General features: G+C 56.9%; 2 protein-coding genes across 2 annotated transcripts; both read left to right on the forward strand.

The window, feature by feature from the left end:
• Positions 1–307: 307 nt before the first annotated feature.
• LOC114000366 (keratin, type II cytoskeletal 3-like) lies at positions 308–5,835 on the forward strand (the record flags this gene model as incomplete). Its single annotated transcript, XM_039391288.1, has 5 exons — positions 308–472; positions 1,419–1,544; positions 2,807–3,027; positions 4,528–4,556; positions 4,688–5,835. Coding segments are annotated over 5 exons (966 nt in total), but the record flags the coding sequence as incomplete, so codon positions are not given.
• A 6,907-nt stretch (positions 5,836–12,742) lies between these two features.
• LOC114000367 (keratin, type II cytoskeletal 5-like) lies at positions 12,743–21,801 on the forward strand. The gene is made up of 12 exons (XM_027744647.2): positions 12,743–13,055; positions 13,152–13,260; positions 13,321–13,501; positions 14,887–15,107; positions 16,959–17,019; positions 17,477–17,572; positions 17,669–17,833; positions 18,244–18,369; positions 18,675–18,895; positions 19,014–19,048; positions 19,804–19,860; positions 20,032–21,801. The coding sequence occupies exons 1-12, from the start codon at positions 12,743–12,745 to the stop codon at positions 20,331–20,333; spliced, it is 1,887 nt and encodes a 628-aa protein (XP_027600448.1). The 3' UTR covers positions 20,334–21,801.
• The last annotated feature ends 3,365 nt before the right edge of the window (positions 21,802–25,166 follow it).

Raw genomic sequence — 25,166 nt, forward strand, 5'->3', positions numbered from 1 at the left:
TGGTCCTGACATTCCCTGGGTGGATCAGGGGTGGTCCTGATGCTCCCTGGGTGGATCAGGGGTGGTCCTGATGTGCCCTGGGTGGATCAGGGGTGGTCCTGATGTGCCCTGGGTGGGTCAGGGGTGGTCCTGATGTGCTCTGGGTGGGTCAGGGATGGTCCTGACATTCCCTGGATGGGTCAGGGGTGGTCCTGATGTGCCCTGGGTGGGTCAGGGGTGGTCCTGACATTCCCTGGGTGGATCAGGGGTGGTCCTGATGTGCCCTGGGTGGATCAGGGATGATCCTGACGTTCCCTGGGTCCCGCAGGAGAGAGCCCAGCTGGACTGCCAGCTCTGTGACACCTCGGTCATCGTGCAAATGGACAACAGCCGCGACCTGGACATGGAGGGCATCATCAAGAGCGTGGAGTGCTGCTACGAGGAGATCGCCCAGAAGAGCAAGGCCGAGGTGGAGGCTTTTTACCAGACCAGGGTGAGTGAAACCCCTCCAGACACCCTTCCCGGGCCCCCCCTCTGTCCTCCACCCGCCCCACGCTGCCCGGGTGGGTTCAGGGCCGCAGGGTCACACCTCGGGGGTGGAAGGGACCCCTCGGGGGGGCCACCTTGTGAGAGAAATTCCTCCCTCGAATTTGGAAAGGCGGCAAAAACTCCCGAAACACAAAGGAAGGGTTTATTCAGCGCGCTGGGTCCGGTCTCACACCGAGTTCTTTGGGGAGAAAAGACCCCTTGGCTTTAAATTTCGTGCATTTTATAGTTTTACAAAGTCCCACCTTTTTTTAGATGAGCTTAATATATTCACTTTTGCCTAAAAAGGTTTCTTTTCTCTGAAAAAGGGGCCTTCCCTTCTTTCTAATCGGCCACTCTGTCAAAAGTGATGGATCTTCCTTTGTTCTTAGCCCCAAGAGAGAAAAGAAACCCCCCCGTGGACCAAACTCTCACATGGCCCCGAAAGATTTTAGGTTTTAAGTTTTAAGTTTTTATGTTTCCCTTAACTGGCCGAGAAAAAGACCCTGACACCCGAGTCCACCCCGGGACTTTGACATCTCACAACTGCCTATAAAACCCTGTTTTTATTTCTCATAACCTGAACAAAGTCTGGCCAGAAAAAAACAACAACCCCAAAAGCGACATTAAAAGTGTGGTTTGAGACTCTGGTGTAAAACCAGAGCACGGCAGGTCGTGGGGTTGCTTCGGGGACGTCTGAAGCGAGGTGGTGGGACAGACATTCCCCTGTGCACGCCCACGAGGAGCCTCGTTTTCCCGAGGGAAAATCTTGGAAAAGACCTCCAAGACTGCCCAGCCCGGCACCCACCCGGGATGGGGCCTCGTCCGGGCCGAGGGGGTGTCTGGGGAGTCTCCACCCTCCCTGGAAGGGGCAGTTTGGGCCCGTTCCCACCGTCCCCTCCCCTGTGCCACAGCTGGAGGAGCTGCACAGCAGCCGGGGCAAGTTCTGTGACGACCTGAGGAACAACCAGAGCGAGATCGCGGAGCTGAACAGGATGATCCAGAAGCTGCAGTGCGAGTCCGACAACGTGAAGAAACAGGTAGGACCGAGGGCTGGATCCCACGGGGCTGGGAAACTCCTCCAGCAAAGGGCTTCGTCCTCAGCAGCTGCCACCCTGCAGGGCGGCCAAGAACCCCCACCCCAGACTGGGTCTGTTTGTGGCTTCAAATGCACTCGAAATACACATTAGAGAGCTTCAAATGCACACAAAATACACACAAGAGAGCTTCAAATGCACTCAAATACACATTAGAGAGCTTCAAATGCACTCAAATACACATGAGAGAGCTTCAAATGCACACAAAATACACACAAGAGAGCTTCAAATGCACTCAAATGCACACTAGAGAGCTTCAAATGCACTCAAATGCACATTAGAGAGCTTCAAATGCACACAAAATACACACAAAGGAGCTTCAAATGCACACAGAAAAGCAGATTTATTTCTCACTTGGTGAATAAGAGGCTGGTTGCTTTGGCTGTAACAGGATCCGAGTTTCCTGAGTTCCCCACAGGGTGCAGCCAAAAGGTCCCTTTCCTTTCACCCCAAACTGCTCGGCCACCACGAATCCAACTGGAATTTGGGCTCTCTGACACTTCCTCACTGAGAAATGAGGGGGTACAGGAGCAACCCTGTGGAAACCCCTGTTTATATCTCCTCTGGCCACCACCAATCCAGAGAAATGAGGGGGTACAGGAGCAACCCTGTGGAAACCCCTGTTTATATCTCCTCTGGCCACCACCAATCCAGGTGAAATTTGGGCTCCCTGGTACTGTCTCACTGAGAAATGAGGGGTTACAGGAGCAACCCTGTGGAGATGCCTCAATATCCCCCCTGGCCACCACCAATCCAGGTGAAATTTGGGCTCTCTGACACTTCCTCACTGAGAAATGAGGGGTTACAGGAGCAACCCTGTGGAGATCCCTGTTTATATCCCCCCACCACCAATCCAGGTGAAATCTTGGCTCTCTGACACCTCCTCCCTGAGAAATGAGGGGGTACAGGAGCAATCCTGTGGAGATCCCTCAATATCCCCCCTGGCCACCACCAATCCAGCGGAAATTTGGGCTCTCTGACACTTCCTCACTGAGAAATGAGGGGGTACAGGAGCAACCCTGTGGAGATCCCTGTTTATATCCCCCCACACTCTCTTTGCCAAGAGAAGTGGCAGCTGGAGGTGCCCGAGGCCGGGTTGGCCGGGGCTTGGAGCGACCCGTGGAAGGCTGGGGTGGGACTGGCTGGGCTCGGGGGTGCCTCCCACCCTGAATGACGCCAGGGTTGTCCCCCCGTCCCCGTGCCAGATCTCGGCCCTGCAAACAGCCATCTGCGACGCGGAGCAGCGCGGGGACTGCGCCCTCAAGGACGCGCGGCAGAAGCTGGTGGACCTGCAGACGGCCCTGCAGCAGGCCAAGGACAAGATGGCCTGTCTGCTCAGGGACTACCAGGAGCTGCTCAACGTCAAGCTGGCCCTGGACATCGAGATCGCCACGTACAGGACGCTGCTGGAGGGAGAGGAGAGCAGGTGGGAGATCCGGGGGCGCCTCGGGAGGAGGGTCGGGAAAACCCCCCAGGAGGAGAGGGAAAGGATGCACCCCAGGGGGCAGAGGGGGACAGGGGCCCTTTTCTCTCCCCAAGGGTGCAGAGGGGAGCAGGGTCCTTTTCTCACCCTGTGAGTGCAGAGGGGAGCAGGCTCCCTTTTCCATGGATGCAGAGGGGAGCAGGGTCCCTTTTCTCTTCCATGGGTGCAGAAGGGAGCAGGGTCCCTTTTCTCATCCTATAGGTGCAGAGTGGGTACATTGTCCCTTTTCTCTCCCCAAGGGTGCAGAGTGGAGCAGGGTCCCTTTTCCATGGATGCAGAGGGGAGCAGGGTCCCTTTTCTCATCCTATAGGTGCATAGTGGGTGCCTTGTCCCTTTTCTCTCCTCATCGGTGCAGAAGAGAAACAGGGTCCCTTTTCTCATGGTGCAGAGTGGGTACATTGTCCCTTTTCTCATGGTGCAGAGTGGGTACATTGTCCCTTTTCTCATGGTGCAGAGTGGGTACATTGTCCCTTTTCTCTTCCAAGGGTGCAGAGGGGAGCAGGGTCCTTTTTCTCACCCTGTGGGTGCAGAGGGGAGCAGGGTCCTTTTTCTCACCCTGTGGGTGCAGAGGGGGAGCAGGGTCCCTTTTCTCATCCTCTAGATGCAGAGTGGGTACATTGTCCCTTTTCTCACCCTGTGGGTGCAGAGGGGGAGCAGGGTCCCTTTTCTCATCCTCTAGATGCAGAGTGGGTACATTGTCCCTTTTCTCTCCCCATGGGTGCAGAGGGGAGCAGGGTCCCTTTTCCCATCCTGTGAGTGCAGAGGGGGAGCAGGGTCCCTTTTCTCTTCCATGGGTTCAGGGGGAGAACACCATCCCTTTTCTGTCCCCGTGGGTGCAGAGGGGAGCAGGGTCCCTTTTCTCACCCCAAGGGTGCAGAGTGGGTGTGTTGTCCCTTTTCTCTCCCTGTGGGTGCAGAGGGGAACAGGGTCCCTTTTCTGTCCAAATGGATGGAACATCCCCCCTTTTCTCACCCCAAGGGTGCAGAGTGGGTGTGTTATCCCTTTTCTCTCCCCAAGGGTTCAGAGGGGGAAGAGGGTCCCTTTCCTCTCTGAACGGGTGGAACATCCCCCCTTTTCTCTCCTCGTGGGTGCAGAGGGGGAACAGGGTTTCTTTTCTCTCCTCGTGGGTGCAGAGGGGGACCACCGCCCCCCTTTCCTCCTCCTCCCCCCAGCGCACTCAGATCCCCCGCCTCCCAAACACCTTAACATCCCCTCCGAAGGGAGCATGGGATATCGGGGTGTCCGCGGAATTCTGGGATCCCACCCCGCAGTGGGCAGTTTGACCCAGCTCCTCACACCCGAAGGGGCTGAAGGACCCGCCGGCTTTTTAAGGAGGCGGCGGCCGGGCAGCACCTCAATTTGCTTTGAAAATGCAAAATTTGCTTTGAAAATTTGAGGAATATTTCCCTAAAGGCGTCCCTGAGACACCTCTTTTCCCCACAGGATATGCACCGGCAACCCCGTGAGCGTAGGTGAGTGGATGAACCCCCTTGAATTTAACTCCTGAATTATTTAACTCCTAAACTTCAAACCCTCCCCTAACCCCCCCCGAGCCGCTCCTGGCTGCCCCGGCAGTGACCGGGCGTGTTTTCTGTCCCCGCAGCCGTGGTCAGCGGCGGCGGCACGGTCGGGGAGTGCCGCTCGCTGTCGGGACTCGCCGGGAAATGCTCCGTCAAGGCCGGCGGGGCGGGCGCGGGGCTGGGGCTGGGGCTGGGGCTGGGCCCGTCCTTCGCGGTGGGCACGGCGGGGTTCAGCGCCCGCAGCGTGGACTGCCTGCCCAAGGCGGGCGGCGGCTTCGGGGCCCGCAGCGCCGCGGGCTGCGTGGGCAGGGAGGTGATGCCCGGCGTGGAGAGCGTCCAGTGCGCCCCCGCCGTGGGCAACCTGGGCAACCTGGGCAACCTGGGCGGCGTGGTGTGCGCCGGGGTGGAGCAGTGCGGGCCCGGCGCCGTCCTGCTGCCCGGCGCGGGGGTGTGCGGGGCGGGCAGCAGGTTCGGCACGGCCGTGCGCGTGGTCAGAACGACCCGGTAGGGAGACCCCCCCACACCGCCCTCCCCCGGCGCGTCGCCGTTGGAAAACATAACCAGCATTTCTGCAGGAAAACAAACAAAACAGTGTTCCCCCCCTGTCCCCGTCCCACCCCCCCCGACAGCTCCGGGCACCACGCACCGTGCGCTCCGCGGGGCGCTCCGCCACCAGCTCTGCAGGACCAAACACCCGCCCTCCCTCTCGTGTCCTTAGTGCGGGAAAGTCCCCCCAGACCCCCCCGCCCGCGCCCCGAGCCGGGTGAGGTTTTCATTTCAGAGCCCATCCCTGTCTCCACACATCAGCGCTGCCCCGCCTGACCCCTGCCCAGCGGGGACTTTCTTTCCCCGACGCAGCTCTTGCAAAAAAGGATGAGAAATTTGCTCATCCCGACTTCAGAGAGAGAAGCCACAGTCTAATTGTCCGAGACGAAGCTGCAGCTGTAATTTAACTCCTTTAATGACAGCAGAAAAGCCAATTTTTCCTGTTTACCGGAGGGTTGGTAACACTTATGTAAATTGGTCCGAGTTGCTCCACCGGGTTTGGCAGAGCAGAGTTTAATTACAGCCCGACGAGCACCTTATATTTCTGTAGGTTAATGCATGAGTTGTTTTTCCTGTGTGTACCAGACACATTTAAAGCTTTTCATGTGTAAGTGAACAGAGTTGATTACCCTTCGCTTACTCCAGCCTTTCAGCTGTGCCTTCAATAAACGAAATGCATAATTCATGCTGGGCTTGATTTCCCTCCTCGGGATTAGAGATTTCCTCAGACCCGAGTCTCCAAAGGGGTGGGGTTTGGAGCTTCAAGAAGCGGAGTTTTAGCGAAGTTTTTGTCTGCTCTCCTCCCCGAGGCACCTTTGCATGCCTTTGTCCCATCCAGTGATTGGTGTGGCCACGAGGAAGTCTGGAAAGGAGGGGTGAAGGAGGGTATTTAACACTCGTGGGATGTGCAGAACTCCCGGGATCTCTCCCGGGGTCTGGGAGCTCTGGAGGCACAAAAAGGCAGCCAGGCCTTGTTCAAAGGAATCCCTGAGGAGCAGCTCAGGTGGTCAGAGAGGAATAATCCCCCCGCCCACCCCTGGAACCCTCTCACGGAGTGGGTTGGTTGGAGAAGGCCAAAGTGCAGCTTCCCAAAAATGCAGCCCCAGGGGCTCCTTCCCGGCCCCCACCCACCCCAAAACATGGGAACCCTCCCAGAGAGCAGAGTCCGGAGCTGTGGCTGGATGGGCCCCTCCAACACCCCTCCAGGGAGGGGAAAACCCTCTCCCCCCACTCTGGGAGACTGGGATTTAGAACGCCAGGATATTCTGAGTTGGAAGGGACCCCCAAGGACCATCGAGTCCAACTCTTAAGGGAATGGTCCATACAGGGATCAAACCCACAACCTGTTCTCCACGAGGGTCAGGGAATCGTGGAATATCCTGAGTGGGAAGGGACCCACAGTGGTCACCCAGACCAAGTCCTGGCCCTGCACGGGACAACCCCAAAAATCCCACCTTGTCCCTGAGAGCATTGTCCAAACACTCCCTGACCTCTAAAATCATGGAATCACGGAATAACCAGAGCTGGAAGGGACCCACAAGGAGCACAATATCATGGAATATCCTGAGTGGGAAGGGACCCACGAGGGTCATCGAGTCCAGCTCCTGGCCCTGCACAGGACACCCCAAACATCCTTCCACGTGTCCCAGCGTTGTCCCAGCGCTCCTGAAGCTCTGGCAGAGTCCCCAGTTCCCAGAGGGCCACTGACCCTCTGACAGGTCTCTGTGACAAGGCTGGGAAGGTCTGGCCGTGGTGACACTCAGGGTGACTCTCAGGGTGACACTCACAGCTGGATGCTCAGCTGGATGCCGGGAAAACCAACCGGCCCTGCGGCTTCTCCCTTCCCACGGCTCCCCTGGGAGCCAGTCCCGAGCCAACCCCTCTCTGAGCTGCTCTTTGGACAAATCCACGTCTCCTCAGCCAGTCTGGGAGCTCTGGGAGCAGCACAGGGAGCTCTGGGAGCAGCACAGGGCGTGGGCAGCTCCATTTCCCCCGTGAAAGGTTCGCCCAGAGCAGGGCGCTAATTCCCGGTGATTTATTCCCCCACGTCCCACTCAGCTTCCCAGACTTCCCTGCTGACTCAGGGCTTCTTCCCAGGGCTGGAGGACAAGCTCAGCCCTCCTGCCAGGCTCGGCCTGTGCTCGCTGGTGTGCTGGGGAGGAACCCAGCCCTGGTCCTGTCCCCAAACCCACCCTGGTTCTGTCCCCGAACCCAGCCCTGGTTCTGTCCCCAAACCCAGTCCTGGTCCTGTCCCCAAACCTGGTTCTGTCCCCAAACCCAGCCCTGGTTCTGTCCCCAAACCTACCCTGGTTCTGTCCCCAAACCTGGTCCTGTCCCCAAACCCACCCTGGTTCTGTCCCCAAACCCACCCTGGTCCTGTCCCTGAACCCACCCTGGTCCTGTCCCCAAACCCACCCTGGTTCTGTCCCCAAACCCACCCTGGTTCTGTCCCCAAACCTGGTTCTGTCCCCAAACCCACCCTGGTTCTGTCCCCAAACCCACCTTGATTCTGTCCCCAAAATCACCCTGGTTCTGTCCCTGAACCCACCCTGGTTCTGTTCCCAAACCCACCCTGGTTCTGTCCCTGAACCCACCCTGGTCCTGTCCCTGAACCCACCCTGGTTCTGTTCCCAAACCCAGCCCTGGTTCTGTCCCCAAACCCACCCTGGTTCTGTTCCCAAACCCACCCTGGTTCTGTTCCCAAACCCACCCTGATTCTGTCCCCGAACCCACCCTGGTTCTGTCCCCAAGCCCACCCTGGTCCTGTCCCCAAACCTGGTTCTGTCCCCAAACCCACCCTGGTTCTGTCCCTGAACCCACCCTGGTCCTGTCCCTGAACCCACCCGGGTTCTGTTCCCAAACCCAGCCCTGGTTCTGTCCCCAAACCCACCCTGGTTCTGTCCCCAAACCCACCCTGGTCCTGTCCCTGAACCCACCCTGGTTCTGTTCCCAAACCCAGCCCTGGTTCTGTCCCCAAACCCACTCTGGTTCTGTCCCCAAACCCACCTTGACTCTGTCCCCAAACCCACCCTGGTTCTGTCCCCAAACCCACCCTGGTTCTGTCCCCAAACCTGGTTCTGTCCCCAAGCCCCCCCTGGTCCTGTCCCCTCACGGGGCTCGGTGGGTTCGGGCTCCCCACGCTGGGGCTTCTCCGGGGGTTCATTGGGGGAGATCAGCGAGGGGCAGGGCACTGATGAGACTTTAATAAATGCAGCAGTGCCTGGGCGGGGGTGCTGAAAGCCAAGTGGACCAGCCCTTGGTGAGGAGGCAAAACTCACCCACCTACAGGTGGTTTGGAACTGGTTCTCTCCCTGTTTTCAGCTCGGACTTCGCCTCATTTCCATGTAAATAAGAAGCAGAAACACCCAAACAAGAAGCTTCCAGTGCCCCGACAGCTCATAATTTATGTTGATGGTGTCCCTGCCAAGCAATACCTGCACACCCAACCCCAGCCAGGTCCCCAGGGGACCAAAGCAGCCCAGCAGCTCTTTCTGGGAGAAAACCTTTGATCATCCCTGTCCTCGACTCGCAGGTGTTGCAAAACCCACGATTGCTGCTGCCTGCTCTCAGGTGTTCACGTAGGTCAGGGTGTTTGGGAGAGAGAAAAAAGCCAGCAGTGTGGTTTTGGGGCAGGCTGGAGGCCAAATCCTGCACGGTGCAGCTCTGGATGTGCCCCTTCGTGGATGGGCAGAGTCCAGAATTGTGGGATCATGGAATGGTTGGGTTGAAAGGGACCTGAAAGCCCATCCAGTTCCACAGGCAGGGACACCTCCCACTATCCCAGGTGGCTCCAACCTGGCCTTGGACACTTCCAGGGATGGGGCAGCCACAGCTTCTCTGGGAAATCCATTCCAGGGCCTCCCCACCCTCCCAGAAAGGAATTTATTCTGTATATTAACTTCAATTCCCCCTCTTTCCCTTTGAGCCCCTTATCCTTGTCCTGGATAATGTGATAGCAGAGTCCCCCTCCAGCTTCCTCATAGCCCCTTCAGATCCTGGGAGGTGCTGGGAGGTCTCCACACCCCCACCTCTCCTTCTCCAGGCTGGACAGCCCCACCTTTCCCAGCCTCTCCTGGTCACGGAGCTCGGGGTGTTTTGGAGAGAAAGAAGTCCAGGATTGTGGGTCTGGGACATACTGGAGGCCAAATCCTGCCGGGGGTCACTCTGGACGTGCCCCTTTATAGACTGGCAGAGTCTGGAATCACGGAATCGTGGAATTGTTGGGTTGGAGGGACCTTAAAGCCCATCCAGTTCCACGGGCAGGGTCATCTTCCTCTATCCCAGGTTGCTCCAACCTGGCCTTGGACACTTCCAGGGATCCAGGGGCATCCTCTGGGAAATCCATTCCAGGGCCTCCCCCCCTCCCGGGGAGGGATTTATTCCGTGTGTTTAACTTCCATTCCCCCTCCTCCTCTCTGAGCCCGGGCTCTGGCAGAGCTGATCCCCGTGGACAGACGGAATCCCCACGGACAGACAGAATCCCCATGGACAGACAGAATCCCCGCGGACAGACGGAATCCCCGCGGACAGACGGAATCCCCATGGACAGACAGAATCCCCATGGACAGACGGAATCCCCGCAGACAGACGGAATCCCCATGGACAGATGGAATCCCCATGGACAGACAGAATCCCCGCGGACAGACGGAATCCCCACGGACAGACGGAATCCCCGCGGACAGACGGAATCCCCATGGACAGACGGAATCCCCATGGACAGATGGAATCCCCGCGGACAGACGGAATCCCCATGGACAGACAGAATTCCCATGGACAGACGGAATCCCCACGGACAGACGGAATCCCCATGTCCTCCTCCGGCTCTGGAGCCCCCAGGCCTCGTTTGCTCCTGGCCACAGCCCAGCCCAGGAGGGACAGGGGGTGGTTTTGTGTGGCTCTCACCCCTCCTGCACGGCGGGGCCGGAGGGAGGGGAGGGTGAGAGCCCCGAGTGACGGTTCCCCCTTTCTGGGCAGCCCCACCTTTAATCCCATCCCGTTCACTCCGCTGCTCACTCCGCTCTCCCGCGGCTCCCAACCCGTTTGGCAGCTTCAGGCCCATCTGCCCTCCCTGGGGAACCGGAACACAAACCTCATTTTGGGAACACAAACCTCGTTTTGGGAACACAAACCTCGTTCTGGGAACACAAACCTCGTGTTCCCATCGCAGCTGGGCCTGGATTTGCTGCAAACCCTGCAGGCTGTGGGTGATTGGGAATTCTGAGTGATATCCCAGGCCTGGATTTGCTGCAAACCCTGCAGGCAGTGGGTGATTGGGAATTCCCAGTGACATCCCGGGCCTGGATTTGCTGCAAACCCCATGCTCAGGAATTCCCAGTGACATCCAAAGTGACATCCCAGGCCTGGATTTGCTACAAACCCTGCAGGCAGTGGGTACTCGGGAATTCCCAGTGACATCCCGGGCCTGGATTTGCTGCAAACCCTGCAGCTTTTCCCCGATAATCAGATTTTTGGAGTTCTGTGCTCAGCAGCAGCTGCTTCCCTGCTCTGCCAGAGATGCCAGTGGGGTTTTAGCTCGTCCCTCGTGGGTTTGGAGCACTTGGGGCTCACGGAGGTGTTTTGAAGGGCGTGTACAGTCCTGTCCTGGAAATGTGTTTAAAACCCCAGTCATGTGCAGGGCCCGGGCAAAGCCAGCGCTGAAAACCAGCTGAGCTCTGAAATTTGGTGAATAAAATACTCCAGACACAGATTTACAAAGTCTGAGATGCCAGAAAGTGTCACCACACCCCGTTCAACCGGAGCTTTCTTCTTTTTTTTCTTTTTTTTTTTCCCCCCCAAGGACTCCAGGAAGTAAAAAAAGGAGAATTTGTGGGAGTGTTTTTCATGCTGGTTAAAAATCTGCTTTTGGAGGCGTTTTGAATGGAAGGTTCAAAGGTCTTTAAAAGGAATCAGAGCTGGGAAAGAGCCAGAAACTCAGGACTGGCAACATGAAGCAGGCAAATCACATCCTTCCAGAGAGCTGGGCAGGGAGTTTTCCAGAAAATCGGCCTCTTTTATTGGAATAATTTTGAGGTCAAGATGAAAATGCATCGATCACACAATCACTTGGCAGGAGAAATCCCAACAGCGGCCCCTGGCTGGGATGGAATTGTCCTCTGGAAGTGCAAACATCAAGGAGAGAGGCCCAGAAAAACCTGCCCTAAACCAAATAACTGAGACAAAATGGGCCAAAACTCGGGGTGCCATTTAAATATGTGGAAATGGGAAAGAGGCAAAGTGGGTCAGGACCTGTTTGTGCCAGCCCAGCAGGCAGTCCCTGCCCAGCCGGTGGGAACAGGCAGACTGGAGAAATGGGAGCCCCAGCAGAGCTGTCAGGGCTCATCAGCGTCTCACCCGCCCTCTCCTCCAGGGGAAGAGGCCCCAGGAGCTATTTGGGTCCAGATTTGGCCATTTTATTCTCCCAGGACTCTGCCCTGAGCTCTGTGTGGATCTGCTGCACCCTGGGAGCAGAACTGGGGGATCCCGGGTGGGTTTAATACCTTTAAAAGGCCTTTTCTGTCACCTCACCGAGGCTGCCAGAGCTCCGGGAGGGTTTGGATGATCCTCCGGGGCACAGGGTGGGACTCCTGGGGATGGGCCTGTGCGGGGCCGAGGGCTGGACTCCATGGTCCTCCTGGGTCCTTCCAACTCGGGATATTCTGGGATCCACAGCGAGGGAATAATGGAAGCCCAGAATGGGATTTGAGGGCTGGACTCGACTGTCCCTGTGGGTCCCTTCCAACTCGGGATATTCTGGGATCCACAGCGAGGGAATAATGGAAGCCCAGAATGGGATTTGAGGGCTGGACTCGACTGTCCCTGTGGGTCCCTTCCAACTCGGGATATTCTGGGATCCACAGTGAGGGAATAATGGAAGCCCAGAATGGGTTGTGTGGGAAGGGATCTTAAAACCCATCCAGTTCCACCCCCTGCCATGGGCAGGGACACCTTTTATTGGACCAGGGACACATTCTGTTGGACCAGGGACACCTTCCACTGGACCAGGGACATCTTTTATTGGCCCAGGGACACCTTCTATTGGACCATGGACACCTTTCACTGGACCAGAGACACCTTTTATTGGACCAGGGACACCTTTTATTGGCCCAGGGACACCTTCTGTTGGCCCAGGGACACCTTCTGTTGGCCCAGGGACACCTTCCACTCTCCGAGGTTGCTCCAGCCTGGACTTAAGCACTCCCAGGGCTGGAGAAATGAATCCAAATTAACCCAGCACGTCCCTGCAGAGGTTCTGCACCCAGGGCTGGGCTCTCCCTGCCAGGAATCCGGGCGTTAGGTAACCCCTTCCAGCTGAGCAGATCCCCAGCGGCCCCGTAGGTGTGTTTGGGTGCCATCAGTGCTCACCCGAGTCTCAGGGAGACACCTGGCTCCGGGCACGTCAAAACCATGAGGGCACCGGCTTGATCACTGGACTTCCACACAGCCAAGCCCAGCTGGCGGGGGGATAAAAGGGGAGTCCCACCCTGCCTGCCCGCAGAGAGCAGAGTCTCTCTGGGCGCCGCGTCTCGCCCGCGGGCTCGTCCCTCCAGAGCGGGCTCTTCCTCCCTCCAGAGCGGGCTGTCCCCTCCTGCACCATGAACAGAACCTTCAGCATGAGGGCAGGGCCCGGGGGCAGGTCCTACAGCGCTGCCTCGGCCATCGTGCCCAGCAGCAGCAGGGCTGGCTTCAGCTCCGTGTCCGTGGCACGGGCAGGAGGAGGAGGAGGAGGAGGAGGAGGGGGCGGCTTTGGGAGGCTCGTCGGGGGAGGTGGAGGCGGTGGCGGGGGAGGTTTTGGCAGCAGGAGCCTCTACAACCTCGGGGGCAGCAAGAGGATCTCCATCGGGGTCGGGAGCAGCTTCAGGGCCGCCTTTGGGGGGGGAGCTGGAGGGGGCTCCGGGCTGGGAGGGGGTGCAGGGGGTGGTGCTGGGCTGGGGCTCGGTGCCGGGGGTGCTGGTGCCGGGCTGGGGCTCGGGCTCGGTGCAGGAGGAGGGTTTGGGGGTGCAGGGGCTGGCGCTGGGCTCGGGCTGGGGCTCGGCGGGGCAGGAGGAGGGTTCGGCTTCGGTGGAGGGGCTGCGGGGCCGGGCTTTGGGGGCGGGCTCGCGGGACCAGGAGGGTTCGGCTTTGGGGGGGCCGGGGGGCTGGGAGGGTTCCCCGGGGGGTTGGGAGGGGGCAGGATCCCGGCGGGATTCGCCGGTGGCCCCTCCGGGGTCGGCACAATCCAGGAGGTGACGGTGAACCAGAGCCTGCTGGCCCCCCTGAACCTGGAGATCGACCCCAGCATCGGCCAGGTGCGCAAGGACGAGAAGGAGCAGATCAAGAGCCTCAACAACAAGTTCGCCTCCTTCATCGACAAGGTGAGGCTCCGGCGGGGGCTGCGGGTTCGGACGAGGGACAGAAGGAACCTTGCAGGTACAAAAACACAACTCCACTGAGCCACACTCGTCTCCTGCCCGTTCCCTGCCCGCGGGGCTTCGTCAAACCCCTCAAAAAATAACGTCCTGCTGAGCACTTACAGGGCAGAAAACGAGGCTTGATGCTTGTAATAACAGCGTTAGGTCCAGGTTGCGTGCCTCATAAATAGCATTTAGGATTAGTTTAAACAGGACAAGGCAGTTTTAGTCCAGCTCTGGTGGCTCGACCATCTCTCTCTGTGGGGGATCACAGCGGGTGTGTTGCTCTTGGTTATGGCCTGCGAGATAAAATCCTTTTATGGTGACTCAACTTGAGTCCTCCCTCGGCTTTTAATTGGATAAATCAGTGGCACGTGTGAGCAAAGGGAAAGGCAATTAAGTCTTCTAACTGTAGAAGGCTTGGCTTTAAGGAAGGAAGATAAATATCTTCCAAGGTAAAAAAAAAAAAAAAAAAAAAAAAAAAAAACAAAAAACCAACCCAAAGGATGTTAAAGAAAAGCCAGTGGGGAAAGAGCTGAACCCTCATTTTCTAATCGTTGCACGTTGGCTTCATAAATTAAGAGAACTGTCCCCCGAGGGAGGATTTGCTCAGGTGCAGGATGGGCTGGATAATCCAGAGGATATTCCCAGCTGGATTTGACAGGGAGCTGAACAGGAGCCAGAGTGTGCCCAGGGGGACAAGAGGGCCAATGGATCCTGGCCTGGCTCAGGAACAGGGTGGCCAACAGGGCCAGGGCAGTGATTCCTGCCCTGGACTCAGCACTGGGGAGGCCACCCCTGGAGTGCTGTGTCCAGTTCTGGGCCCTCAGCTCAGGAAGGACATGGAGGGGCTGGAGCAGGGCCAGAGGAGAGCAACGAGGCTGGGGAAGGGACTGGAGCACAAGTGCTGGGAGGAGAGGCTGAGGGAGCTGGGGGGGCTCAGCCTGGAGAAGAGGAGGCTCAGGGGAGACCTCCTCACTCTCTGCAACTCCCTGACAGGAGGGGGGAGCCGGGGGGGGTTGGTCTCTTTTCCCATCAGCAAGACAAGAGGGCTGGGTCTGCAGCCGTGCCAGGGGAGGGTTAGGTTGGATATCAGGAAGAATTTCTTTGCAGAGAGGGTGCTCAGCCCTTGGAATGGGCTGCCCAGGGAGGGGGTGGATTCTCCATCCCTGGAGGTGTTTAAGGACAGACTGGATGTCCATCAGTGCCATGGGCTGGGAACCACGGCGGGGTTGGATCGAGGGTTGGACTGGATGATCTGGGAGGTCCCTTCCAGCCCGGCTGACTCTGTGACTCTCTGATTTAACGCCTTTGCTCATTCTTGTGCCCAACCCCTCCCCGGCGCTCAGGTCCGGTTCCTGGAGCAGCAGAACAAGGTGCTGGAGACCAAGTGGACCCTCCTGCAGGAGCAGGGGCAGAAGAACAACTCCGGCAAGAGCAGCCTGGACCCGCTGTTCGAGGCCTACGTGGGCAACCTGCGGCGGCAGCTGGGCAACCTCCTGGGCGAGAGGGGCCGCCTGGACGGCGAGCTCAGGAACATGCAGGACCTCGTCGAGGACTTCAAGAACAAGTGGGTGTCCCATGGGAGGCGTTGCCTGAAAGATTCGGGAGGAGAAAAAAACACTCCGAGGCGATTTAGAGAGGAGGGAAGAAAAGGGAAGGGTTTAATGGAGCTTCTCCGGGCTCTGGGAAATACAGAACTGCTGCCCCCGAGCCGGGGTTACAGTTTTATGATAATGTTCATCAATCCCTGATTTATCCACCCCCGAACCCGGTGTTACAGTTTTATAATAATGTCCATTATATATTTTGTAATAATTTTATAATTTTATAATAATGCCCTGATTTATCCACCCTGACCCAGTGTTAGTTTTATAATAATGTCCATTATATATTTTGTAATAATTTTATAATTTTGTAATAATGTCCTGATTTATCCACCCCTCGACCCGGTGTTACAATTTTATAATAATGTCCATCTAATCCCTGATTTATCCACCCCTAGCCCAGTGTTAGTTCTGTAATAATGTCCATTATATATTTTATAATAATTTTATAATTTTATAATAATGCCCTGATTTATCCACCCCCCGGCCCAGTGTTAAAATTTTATAATAATGTCCATTACATGTTTTGTAATAATTTTATAATTTTAATGCCCTGATTTATCCACCCCTGACCCAGTGTTAGTTTTATAATAATGTCCATTATATATTTTATAATAATTTTATAATAATACCCTGATTTATCCACCCCCTGACCCAGTGTTACAGTTTTATAATAATGTCCATTATATATTTTATAATAATTTTATAATAATGCCCTGATTTATCCACCCCTGGCCCAGTGTTAGTTCTGTAATAATGTCCATTATATATTTTATAATAATTTTATAATAATGCCCTGATTTATCCACCCCTGGCCCAGTGTTAGTTCTGTAATAATGTCCATTATATATTTTATAATAATTTTATAATTTTATAATAATGCCCTGATTTATCCACGGGGAATATGGAACGGGGTGAGAGGGTTGGGTGTGTGTGCAACCTCTGTGCTGAAGGGGGAGGGAATAAGTGCAGCCGCTTCTGAAATCTGCAGAACCTCTTCCAAAACCTGTAAATAAAAAATCAAAAACCAAAAAAAACCCCAAAAACCAGCCCTTAAGGCAACAGAGACGATTCCAGGGGAAACGGGGTGGGAACAGCTCAGGATTACATTGGGCTCCCCTTACATTGGGCTGCAGGATTTTTACCCCCAGAAGGCTCCGAAGGGGCTCCCCGGGGTTTGGTCACGGCCCCAAAAGGCTGAGGGAGCTCCAGGAGCGTTTGGATCACGCCCCGCAGGAGCTGGGATTTTGGGATTGGGGGGATTTTTGGCGTGGTCTGGGGGCTGGGCTGGGAGGTCCTCGTGGGTCCCTTCCAACTCAGCAGATTTTTTTTTTTTTCTCTGTGATTCCGTGGTTAATCTTAAAAATGTCCATTTCTGGAGGGCAAACATCAGACCTGAGATACCCGTGGAAATTTCTACAGGACAGGGGAAAAAGTATCTCCAGTTTGTGCTGTAGCCACTAATATAACCTAATTAATCCCTCCTAATGCACCACTGCTCTGCGGTTTCTCTCCTTGGAGGACCCCAGAAAGGGTCCATGGACATTTTTCCCATCAGGAAACGCCGGCTCAGCCAGGACATGACACCTTGTGGTGGCACTTGCAGAGGAAAATCCCCTAAACCACCTTTACCCTCCTCGTCCCTCCGGCATTAAATCAGAAATGTCCTTTCAGCCCTTTGAGAAAAGGGGATCTCACACCTTTGAGCTGGAAGGTTGACTTGGAGGTGCCCAGATCCCCTCCCAGCCCTCCCTGGGCACCTGTTCTGCTTGCCCAGGTGTGACCCAGCCCCTCTTTGCCCTCCGTCCCCGCAGGTACGAGGAGGAGATCAACCGGCGCACGGCGGCCGAGAACGAGTTCGTGGTGCTCAAGAAGGTGGGTGAGACGGGAGGGGTCGGGATGCTGAGCCCACCCCAGACCTGGGAATGTCCCGAGCCATGGGAGATCTCATGGAGCTGCGTCCCGGTCCTTTGGAAGGGCTTTAAACCCCCGTTGGGATCATGGGTTTGGGGAATAGGATGGAGGGGGCTGAGGGGCGGCTGAAAATCTCCTCCCGCTCACCCGGGGCTCACCTGGGTAAAAACGGGCCGTGGGGAGACAGAGGGGGCCAGAAGCGCCAGGAATTCCAGGTGCTGAGGCCAAACAGCTGGGATTTCTCTCCTTATCCCCTTCCCAATCCCACTGTTTTGGGGCCAGAGCTGCCCCCCCCTGGTGCCCTGTGCCGAGCCCGGCTGCTCCCCCAACCGTTCCATGATTCCACGACTGCCGAGCCAAAGCGCCTCCTCTGGGGTGAGAGGAGGCTCCAGACGCCCCCGTGGCTGCTCTTTCGCAGGACGTGGACGCTGCCTACATGACCAAGGTGGAGCTGGAGGCCAAGGTGGACGCGCTGAGCGACGAACTCAACTTCCTGCGCGCCCTCTACGAGGCGGTACCGACACCCCCCAATTCCCCGTCCTGCTGTCACCCCCCGGCCGGGGACCCCCCGAGGGAAGGAGGGGAGTGATCCCCACGTGTCTCCCCGCAGGAGCTGGCCCAGCTCAGCGCCCAAGTGTCCGACACGGCCATCATCCTGTCCATGGACAACAACCGCGACCTGGACCTGAGCAGCATCATCGCCGAGGTGAAGGCGCAGTACGAGGACATCGCCAACCGCAGCCGCGCCGAGGCCGAGGCCTGGTACCAGACCAAGGTGAACGGCCCCGGGATCCCACGGGAAATCATGGAATGGGGCTGTCGGAGCCACGGCTTGGCCCCTGGGACACCCCAGAGGGTTCGTCCTCCCTTCTGCCCCTCAGTGTGAGGGGTTTCAGTGAATTGGGACACCCCAGAGGGTTCACTTTCCCTCCTGCCCCTCAATTTGAGGGGTGTCAGTGAATTGGGACACCCCAGAGGGTTCATTCTGCCTTCCACCCCTCGGTTTGAGGGGTTTCAGTGCATTGGACACCCCAGAGGGTTCACTTTTCCTTCTGTCCCTCAGTTTGAGGGGTTTAAGTCCCCTGGGACACCCCAGAGGGTTCACTTTCCCTCCTGCCCCTCAGTGTGAGGGGTTTCAGTGAATTGGGACACCCCAGAGGGTTCACTTTCCCTCCTGCCCCTCAGTTCGAGGAGCTGCAGGCCACGGCGGGCAGACACGGCGACGACCTGCGCAACACCAAGGGGGAGATCTCGGAGCTCAACCGGCTCATCCAGAGGATCCGCTCCGAGATCGAGAACACCCGGAACCAGGTAGGGACGGGCTGGACGAGCCCGTGGAGCCCCGTTCGGTGCTGCCTCAGCTCTGCTTTGCTGCTCGGGGGCTTTAACAGCCTCACTGGAGCGTTGAATTCCCTCCTGGAAAGGGCTCCGGGCTCTCAAATTCCGTTTTCGAGCCGTTGTTGCCGGGCTGGCGTCCCAGCTCCAGCCGGGGGGGGGAAGGAGCTCGGGAGCAGCTCATTCCATGAACGCCCCAGGAAACCAGGAGGGTTTTCTACCCTTGGGGGCCCGTCCCCCCGAGGGCAGAGCAGCGTTGGGAACCCAACCCTGCCTTGCAGTGTGCCACCATCCAGACGGCCATCGGGGACTCCGAGGAGCGCGGCGAGCTGGCCCTCAAGGACGCCAAGGCCAAGATGATGGACCTGGAGGACGCCCTGCAGAAGGCCAAGGCCGACATGGCCCGGCAGCTCCGCGAGTACCAGGAGCTCATGAACGTCAAGCTGGCCCTGGACATCGAGATCGCGACCTACAGGAAGCTGCTGGAGGGGGAGGAGAGCAGGTGGGGGCAGAATCCCGTCGGGAATTTGGCAGCTCTCGGTTTTCCCCGGTCAGAGGTTGGTTCCTCTGCCCGTGTCCTAAACTGGGCTCTGATCTGCTCCTCATCTGCCCCCCAACAGGCTCAGCGGGGAGGGACTGACCCCCATCAGCTACTGTGAGTGTCCCGGGGCTCCGTCCCCCCGTCCTGCTTCGGGAGGAGGGGCTGGGAGGGACCTTGGGAAAAGGGAGGGGTTGCCCCAAATCAGACATTCGGAGCCCTCCACCCGCAGCAGGGGCTCGCACAGGGCGTGGGAGTTGGGGTCAGGTCCTGTGGGTGAAGGTCCTTCCTGGGAATGGGGGATTGCCCAGGGAAGCTGTGGCTGCTCCATCCCTGGGAGTGTCCAGGGACAGGTTGGAGCAACCTGGGATAGTGGGAGGTGTCCCTGTCCAGGGCAGGGGTGGGATGGGATGGGATGGGATGGGTTGGGATGGGATGGGATGGGATGAGTGTGTGTGTCAACCTGGAGAAGGGAAGGCTCCAGAGAGGCCTTGGAACCCCTTCCAGTGCCTGAAGGGGCTCCAGGAGAGCTGGGGATGGGGGCTCCAGACACCTGGGACAAGGGATGGAGGGATGGAGGGACAGCACACGGGGAATGGCTTCCCACTGCCAGAGGGCAGGGAGAGATGGGATACTGGGAAGGAATTCCTCCCTGGGAAGGTGATGAGGCCCTGGAATGGATTTCCCAGAGGATGCCCCTGGATCCCTGGGAGCATCCAAGGCCGGGTTGGATCCACCTGGGATGGTGGGAGGTGTCCCTGCCCAGGGCAGAGGTGGGATGGGATGAGCTTTAAGGTCCCTTCCAACCCAACCATTCCATGATTCCGTGACTGCCAGCAGGTGTCCAACCCTCTGGTTGCCTTTCCTTGCAGCTGTGATCAGCTCCAGCTCCGGCCTGGCCGGCGGGGCCGGCCTGGGAGGAGGATTTGGTGGACTGAGCCTGAGCGGGGGCGGCGGGAGTGGTTTCGGCCTCGGAGCAGGAGGTGGAAGCGGGTTTGGCCTCGGAGGAGGAGGTGGAAGCGGGTTTGGCCTCGGAGGAGGAGGTGGAAGCGGGTTTGGCCTCGGAGGAGGAGGTGGAAGCAGCTTCGGCCTCGGAGGAGGCGGCGGGAGCGGTTTCGGTCTCGGAGGCGGCGGCGGAGGAGGAGGAGGAGGAGGAGGAGGAAGCTACAGCTTTGGAAGTGGAGGAGGACTCGGACTCGGGGGTGGAGGTGGTGTTGGAGGTGGATTTGGAGGTGGCCACGGAGCAGGAGGCGGCGGCAGCAGCCTGAGCACCAGCGGGGGCAACTTCAGCTCCGGGAGCGCCAAAGGCACCAACCCCGGGGTGAAAATCGTCTCCAAAACCTCCTCCAGCAAAAAGAGCATAAAGAGCCAGAGCCTGAAGAACGCCACGGAGCCCGAGTAGAACCCAGCCCGGGCCCTTCCCAGACCATCCTCCTGCTCCTCCTGCCCCTCCTGCCCCCGTCCTGCCCCTCCGTCCCCTCGCCCGCCCCGGCCCAGCTCCGCAGTTCTCACACCTCCGGATCACAGGCCAAGGAAAACGCCTCAGTCGGAGCTCCCCGAGGCCTTGAGACGGGATTAAAAGGAAAACGTGGGCCTAAGGGACTGTTCCAAAGGGGAATCGGTTTGTTTTTCCGTTTGTTTGTTTTTAATGAGGTTTGTAATTGTGGCCACCCAGCAGCCTCAGCCGAGACGGAGCGGAGAGCAGAGAGTGAGGAGGCAATAAATGGGGTTTTAGCTCAGTTCTGCTCCCCAGCAGCCCAGGGATGGGCTGGGAATGTGGTTTTAACTCCCCCTGCACCTCTGGGATGATCCCAACTCGCTCCTCCACGTTCAGGAACTCCCCTTTGCCGGGGATGGGGGTTATTTTTCTGCTGTGTAGAAACCCCCCGGGAGCTGCTGAGAGATCCCAGGCAGTGGTCTGTGAGCGTGAGGCCCCTCTTAAAAACATCCCTCATTCTGGGAGCACAGAGCCTGCTGGGAGCCACTCCAGCGGGATGAAAAATCCCTCTTTTCCCCGTTCACGGCCAGGGTTGGAAAACCAGGATCAACCAGGATCCTCCAGGCCCCTGAGCCCAGCCAGGGGTTCAGAGTGATGGAATCAGGGAGCAGCCTGAGGTGCCTCCACCTGAAAAGTGCCACCCTCGGGGGGAGGGGGGTGATTCGAGTTGCCACGAGCTTATCCAAAGGCTTTTCCCACATTTCTCTCCCATTCCTGTCCTGGGCACCTGCCACGTGACCTCACGGATGTGCTTTGCCAGAGGGTTCAGCGGTGGCTGATCCCAAACTTATGGAAAAGGGCTCGTTTTCCAAACTGTAGGATTTTTCAAGTTCTAAACGATGTGTGAGACCAAGAGTCCTCTGAAAGCAAGGGCAGTGTTTGCAGAACTGGGTTTCTGTCCCGTCTCGTGCGGGGTTTTTTTGCTGGAATGGCTCAAAAAATTCCCAGATCATCCCACAGTCCAAGTCCCGCCGACCTTTCCCACTGCCTCGGTCGAGGTGAAAGGCTGAGCCGGTGGAAATCACCCTGGAAAAGCTGCCTGAAGGGCCTGGTCCACCTCTCCTGGGGGAATTCCAACTTCTCCCCCACGTCTGGGCTCCTCTGCCGAAGGAAAGACCTTTTGGGAAACTGGGAAGTGCAGCAGGTGGGAAACGAGGCAACGGGGAGCAGGATCCCAAAGGAATCCCGGAGCCCCAAAGCTGATTTCCCCTTTCCTGATGGAATTTACCCCTCTGACCTCCCACCGTCTCTTCTTGATTTTTGGAAAGTCCCATTAAAAAAAGAAAACTGCAGCTTTTGATACTTCCATGGTGTTTTCCTTCCCCTCTCTCTTTTTTTGGGAACGTGTCCAATAAAACCGGATTGTAATTTATCTGTTCTTTTTATTTGCCCTTTTATTTACCATTTTTTATATTCTAAACCAGAACCAGCAGCACGAAAACCTCACTCCCAACCTTCAGCAGAGCGAGCTGGAGGGTCACGTCACTTTGAGGGAAAAGCTTTAAATTCGGATAAAATGGTCACAAAAATGTGGAAATTGGTTGTTTGTCCCAAAATAAATTGAGGAATTGGAGGAAACGGGAGAAGGAGGAAAAGGAGGATGAGGACAAGAAAGAGAAGGAGGAGAAGGAGAAGGAGAAGGAGGAAGAGGAGGAGAAGGAGAAGGAGAAGGAGAAGGAGAAGGAGAAGGAGAAGGAGAAGGAGAAGGAGAAGGAGAAGGAGAAGGAGAAGGAGAAGGAGAAGGAGAAGGAGAAGGAGAAGGAGAGAGAAGAGGAGAAGGAGGAGATCTTTCTATGGATTGAGGAGATCCCCTCTCCAGACTAACCAGGCCCAGATCCCACAGTCTCTCCTCTTCAGGAAGATGCTCCAGAACCCTCCTCATCTTTGTGGGCTTCTTCTGAACCCTCTTCAGGCGTTCCTTGTCCTTGAACTGTGGAGACTAGAGTTGAACACAACACACCAGGGCCAAGGAAAGGGGCAGGATCCTCTCCCTGACCTGCTGGTCACGTTCTTCCCAAATGGAATCCCACGATCCCACTGCCCTCCTGGGCACACAGCTGGCTCACGGTCAACTTGTCACCCTCCAAGCCCCCTTGCCTGCCCAGAGGAGGTTCCAGACAGACCAAAAAATGTCAGGGAAGGTTAAAAATGGACTCTGAGTGCCCTGGATTTCTGTGTGAGTTGCCCAGGACGGGCGTGAGGATTTAAGGCAGCTCAGGATGCCCAACCTTGACCAACCTGGAGAGGGTTGGACGTCCTAATTCCAGCCCCTGCTGCGATAAAAAGCCAGCCAGATCCCCCAGTGGAGCTCTCAGGCAGCTGAGCTGCTGCAAACGCTCAGTCCCTCCTCCCTTGGCTCTGCTCCCTCCCCAGCAGCGCCCTCACCCCCCCCCCCCCCGGTGCCCCCCCATGGCAAATCCCCCCTCTCCACGGGGAACTGTCCCACCTGGGGGGGCCAGCACGTCCCACCCGCAGCCCCGAGCACCTTCCCTTGGTGTGAGTGGCACAAACCAGGCGAGGAGACGCGGGATGAGCGATCCCGCAGGAATTCCCGTGGTTTGGTGCCTGAGCCACCCCCCCGCTTTGCTCTCCCGACCCCTCTGGGACATCCCCCCCAATTCCGTTGTCTGCAGCACGAGGCTTTCCTGGGAGAGCCGGGGAGGCGACCACGGCCTTCCCCGCCCAGGGATCCCTTCTCCGGCTTTGATTAAACCCTTCCCAGGCCCTGCTCGGCTTCCCGGCGGTGGCTTTGCCCGGAGAGCTCCGGGCAGCCCAGGGCAGGTCCCTGCCCGGCCCCCATCCAAGGATCCCGGCGGGATGTGCCGATCCACGGGCACAGGGGAGCGAATCCCCGGGGCTCTGCCGCGCTTGGAACCGGATTGATTTAATTCCAGCAGCAGTATTTCTATTTTTAATTTATCGAGGGGTTCCGGATGGAGTTTTTCCCCCGCGGAGCCGCTTTTCCAGCAGCCGGGATGTTCCCACATCCCCACTGCCGGGGCGAGAGCACCCCCTTGCTACCGGCGCCGTCTCCCTTTCCCAGCGGGATCGGCCCATCCCGGGCTGGGCTCCGATGGGCGCCGCGGGGCCGGTGAGTCACCGCTGGCAATCGCTCGGGGAGCCGGGATTTGGGAGCGTTCGCCGATCGCGGCGGGGCAAAACCCGACAGAACCCGACCAGACCCGACCCAGCCCAACCCAGCCCCCGCCGCTCAGGTCCTTTCAAGTTCCCAGACTGGAAAAAAAAACACAGCGGGGGTTGGAAACGCATCAACACAAACAAGCTCCGAGACGCAGCCGATCCCCTTGAGCTGCTCCTTTTGGAGCGCTTATTGCTCACGTCGGTGGATTCGGGAGGGTTTTTTTTTTTATTGCTCACGTTGCTGAATTCAGGAGATTTTTTTTTTATTGCTCACGTTTGGGAGGGTTTCTTTTTTACTGCTCACGTTACTGAATTTGGGAGGGTTTCTTTTTTATTACTCACGTCGGTGAATTTTGGAGATTTTTTTTTTTTTTATTGCTCACGTTGCTGAATTTGGGAGGGTTTCCTTTTTATTGCTCATGTTGGTGAATTTGGGAGATTTTTTTTTTTATTGCTCGTGTTGGTGAATTTGGGAGATTTTTTTTTTTATTGCTCGTGTTGGTGAATTTGGGAGTTTTTTTTTTTTATTGCTCGCATTGCTGAATTTGGGAGGTTTCTTTTTTATTGCTCACATTGGTGAATTTTGGAGATTTTTTTTTTATTGCTCACGTTGGTGGATTCGGGAGGAATTTTTTTTTATTACTCATGTCAGTGAATTGGAGAGATTTTTGTTGCTGGTGTAGATGAATTTGAGGATGAGTTTTTGGTTTAGGATATTTTTGTTGCTGGTGTAGATGAATTTGAGGATGAGTTTTTGGTTTAGGAGCTCAGGGTTTCATCCCTCAGCCCGTCGCTGTTTTATCACCCGGCCAAGGTGGGAAGAATCCGGTTCAGTGGAACATTTTGGGAGGTGTTTTGGGTGGCAGCGAGGGGGAATCTTCCTTGTGTCCCACATCCAGCTGTTCATGGATCCAGGAGAAGGACCCCCAGCTCTTACCCCGTCCCAAAGCACGACCCAGACTCACCGGGGGGGTTCAAGCTCCTCCTGAGGGTTCACCCCGGGCCACGATCAAGAGGCAAAAGCTATTTTAGAAACATTTTCCAGCACTGACGTGGGAACTGTTGGATAAATACTGAGGGGGGGCGGAAAAAAGTGATAAAAATCCCACTTCAGAGGGAGCTTTTGAACCCTGGGCCTGACAGGGAGAACCTACAGAGCAGCAATCCTTCCAAGCAGCTTTTGACTGGCTGTTTTACGAGTCTCGTGGTGTTGTTTAATCTAATTTGAAGTGATTCTGGAACAGGGATTCGCCTGCTGCCTTTCAGAGTCGTGTTAACTAATTCCTCGGGTTCCCCTGCAACGAGGGGGTGAGGATTTCTTGGGAAGGTCCCAGAAAATAGGGACAGGAGGCAACTCCCACTCAGCTCATCTCTTCAAACCTGCGACCGTTTAGATCCCCCAAAAAACAGAATCTGATTTTGCCATTTGATTTTCCAAAAAAAAAAAAAAAAAAACAAACCAAAGGAATCGAAACATCTGCTCTGCTCATCAAAACCACCTTCACACCCAGCTTCCCAAGCCAACAAATGGGAGACCCACTCCAACAAATTTCCAGCCCCAGAGCTGGAAAATTTGGAAAAGCCCCATTTCTGCCG

This window comes from Pipra filicauda, unplaced genomic scaffold (genome assembly GCF_003945595.2).
Source record: "Pipra filicauda isolate LSUMZ 115617 unplaced genomic scaffold, ASM394559v2 scaffold933_size49302_pilon, whole genome shotgun sequence".
Lineage (NCBI taxonomy): Eukaryota > Metazoa > Chordata > Aves > Passeriformes > Pipridae > Pipra > Pipra filicauda.

Excerpts from the sequence above, each read along its gene's own strand:
- LOC114000367 (XM_027744647.2), top strand. The coding sequence starts at position 12,743 with ATGAACAGAACCTTCAGCATGAGGGCAGGGCCCGGGGGCAGGTCCTAC. Across the intron at positions 13,502-14,886 it reads TCGCCTCCTTCATCGACAAG|GTCCGGTTCCTGGAGCAGCA; the intron begins GTGAGGCTCCGG and ends CCCGGCGCTCAG. Across the intron at positions 18,896-19,013 it reads CTGGAGGGGGAGGAGAGCAG|GCTCAGCGGGGAGGGACTGA; the intron begins GTGGGGGCAGAA and ends GCCCCCCAACAG.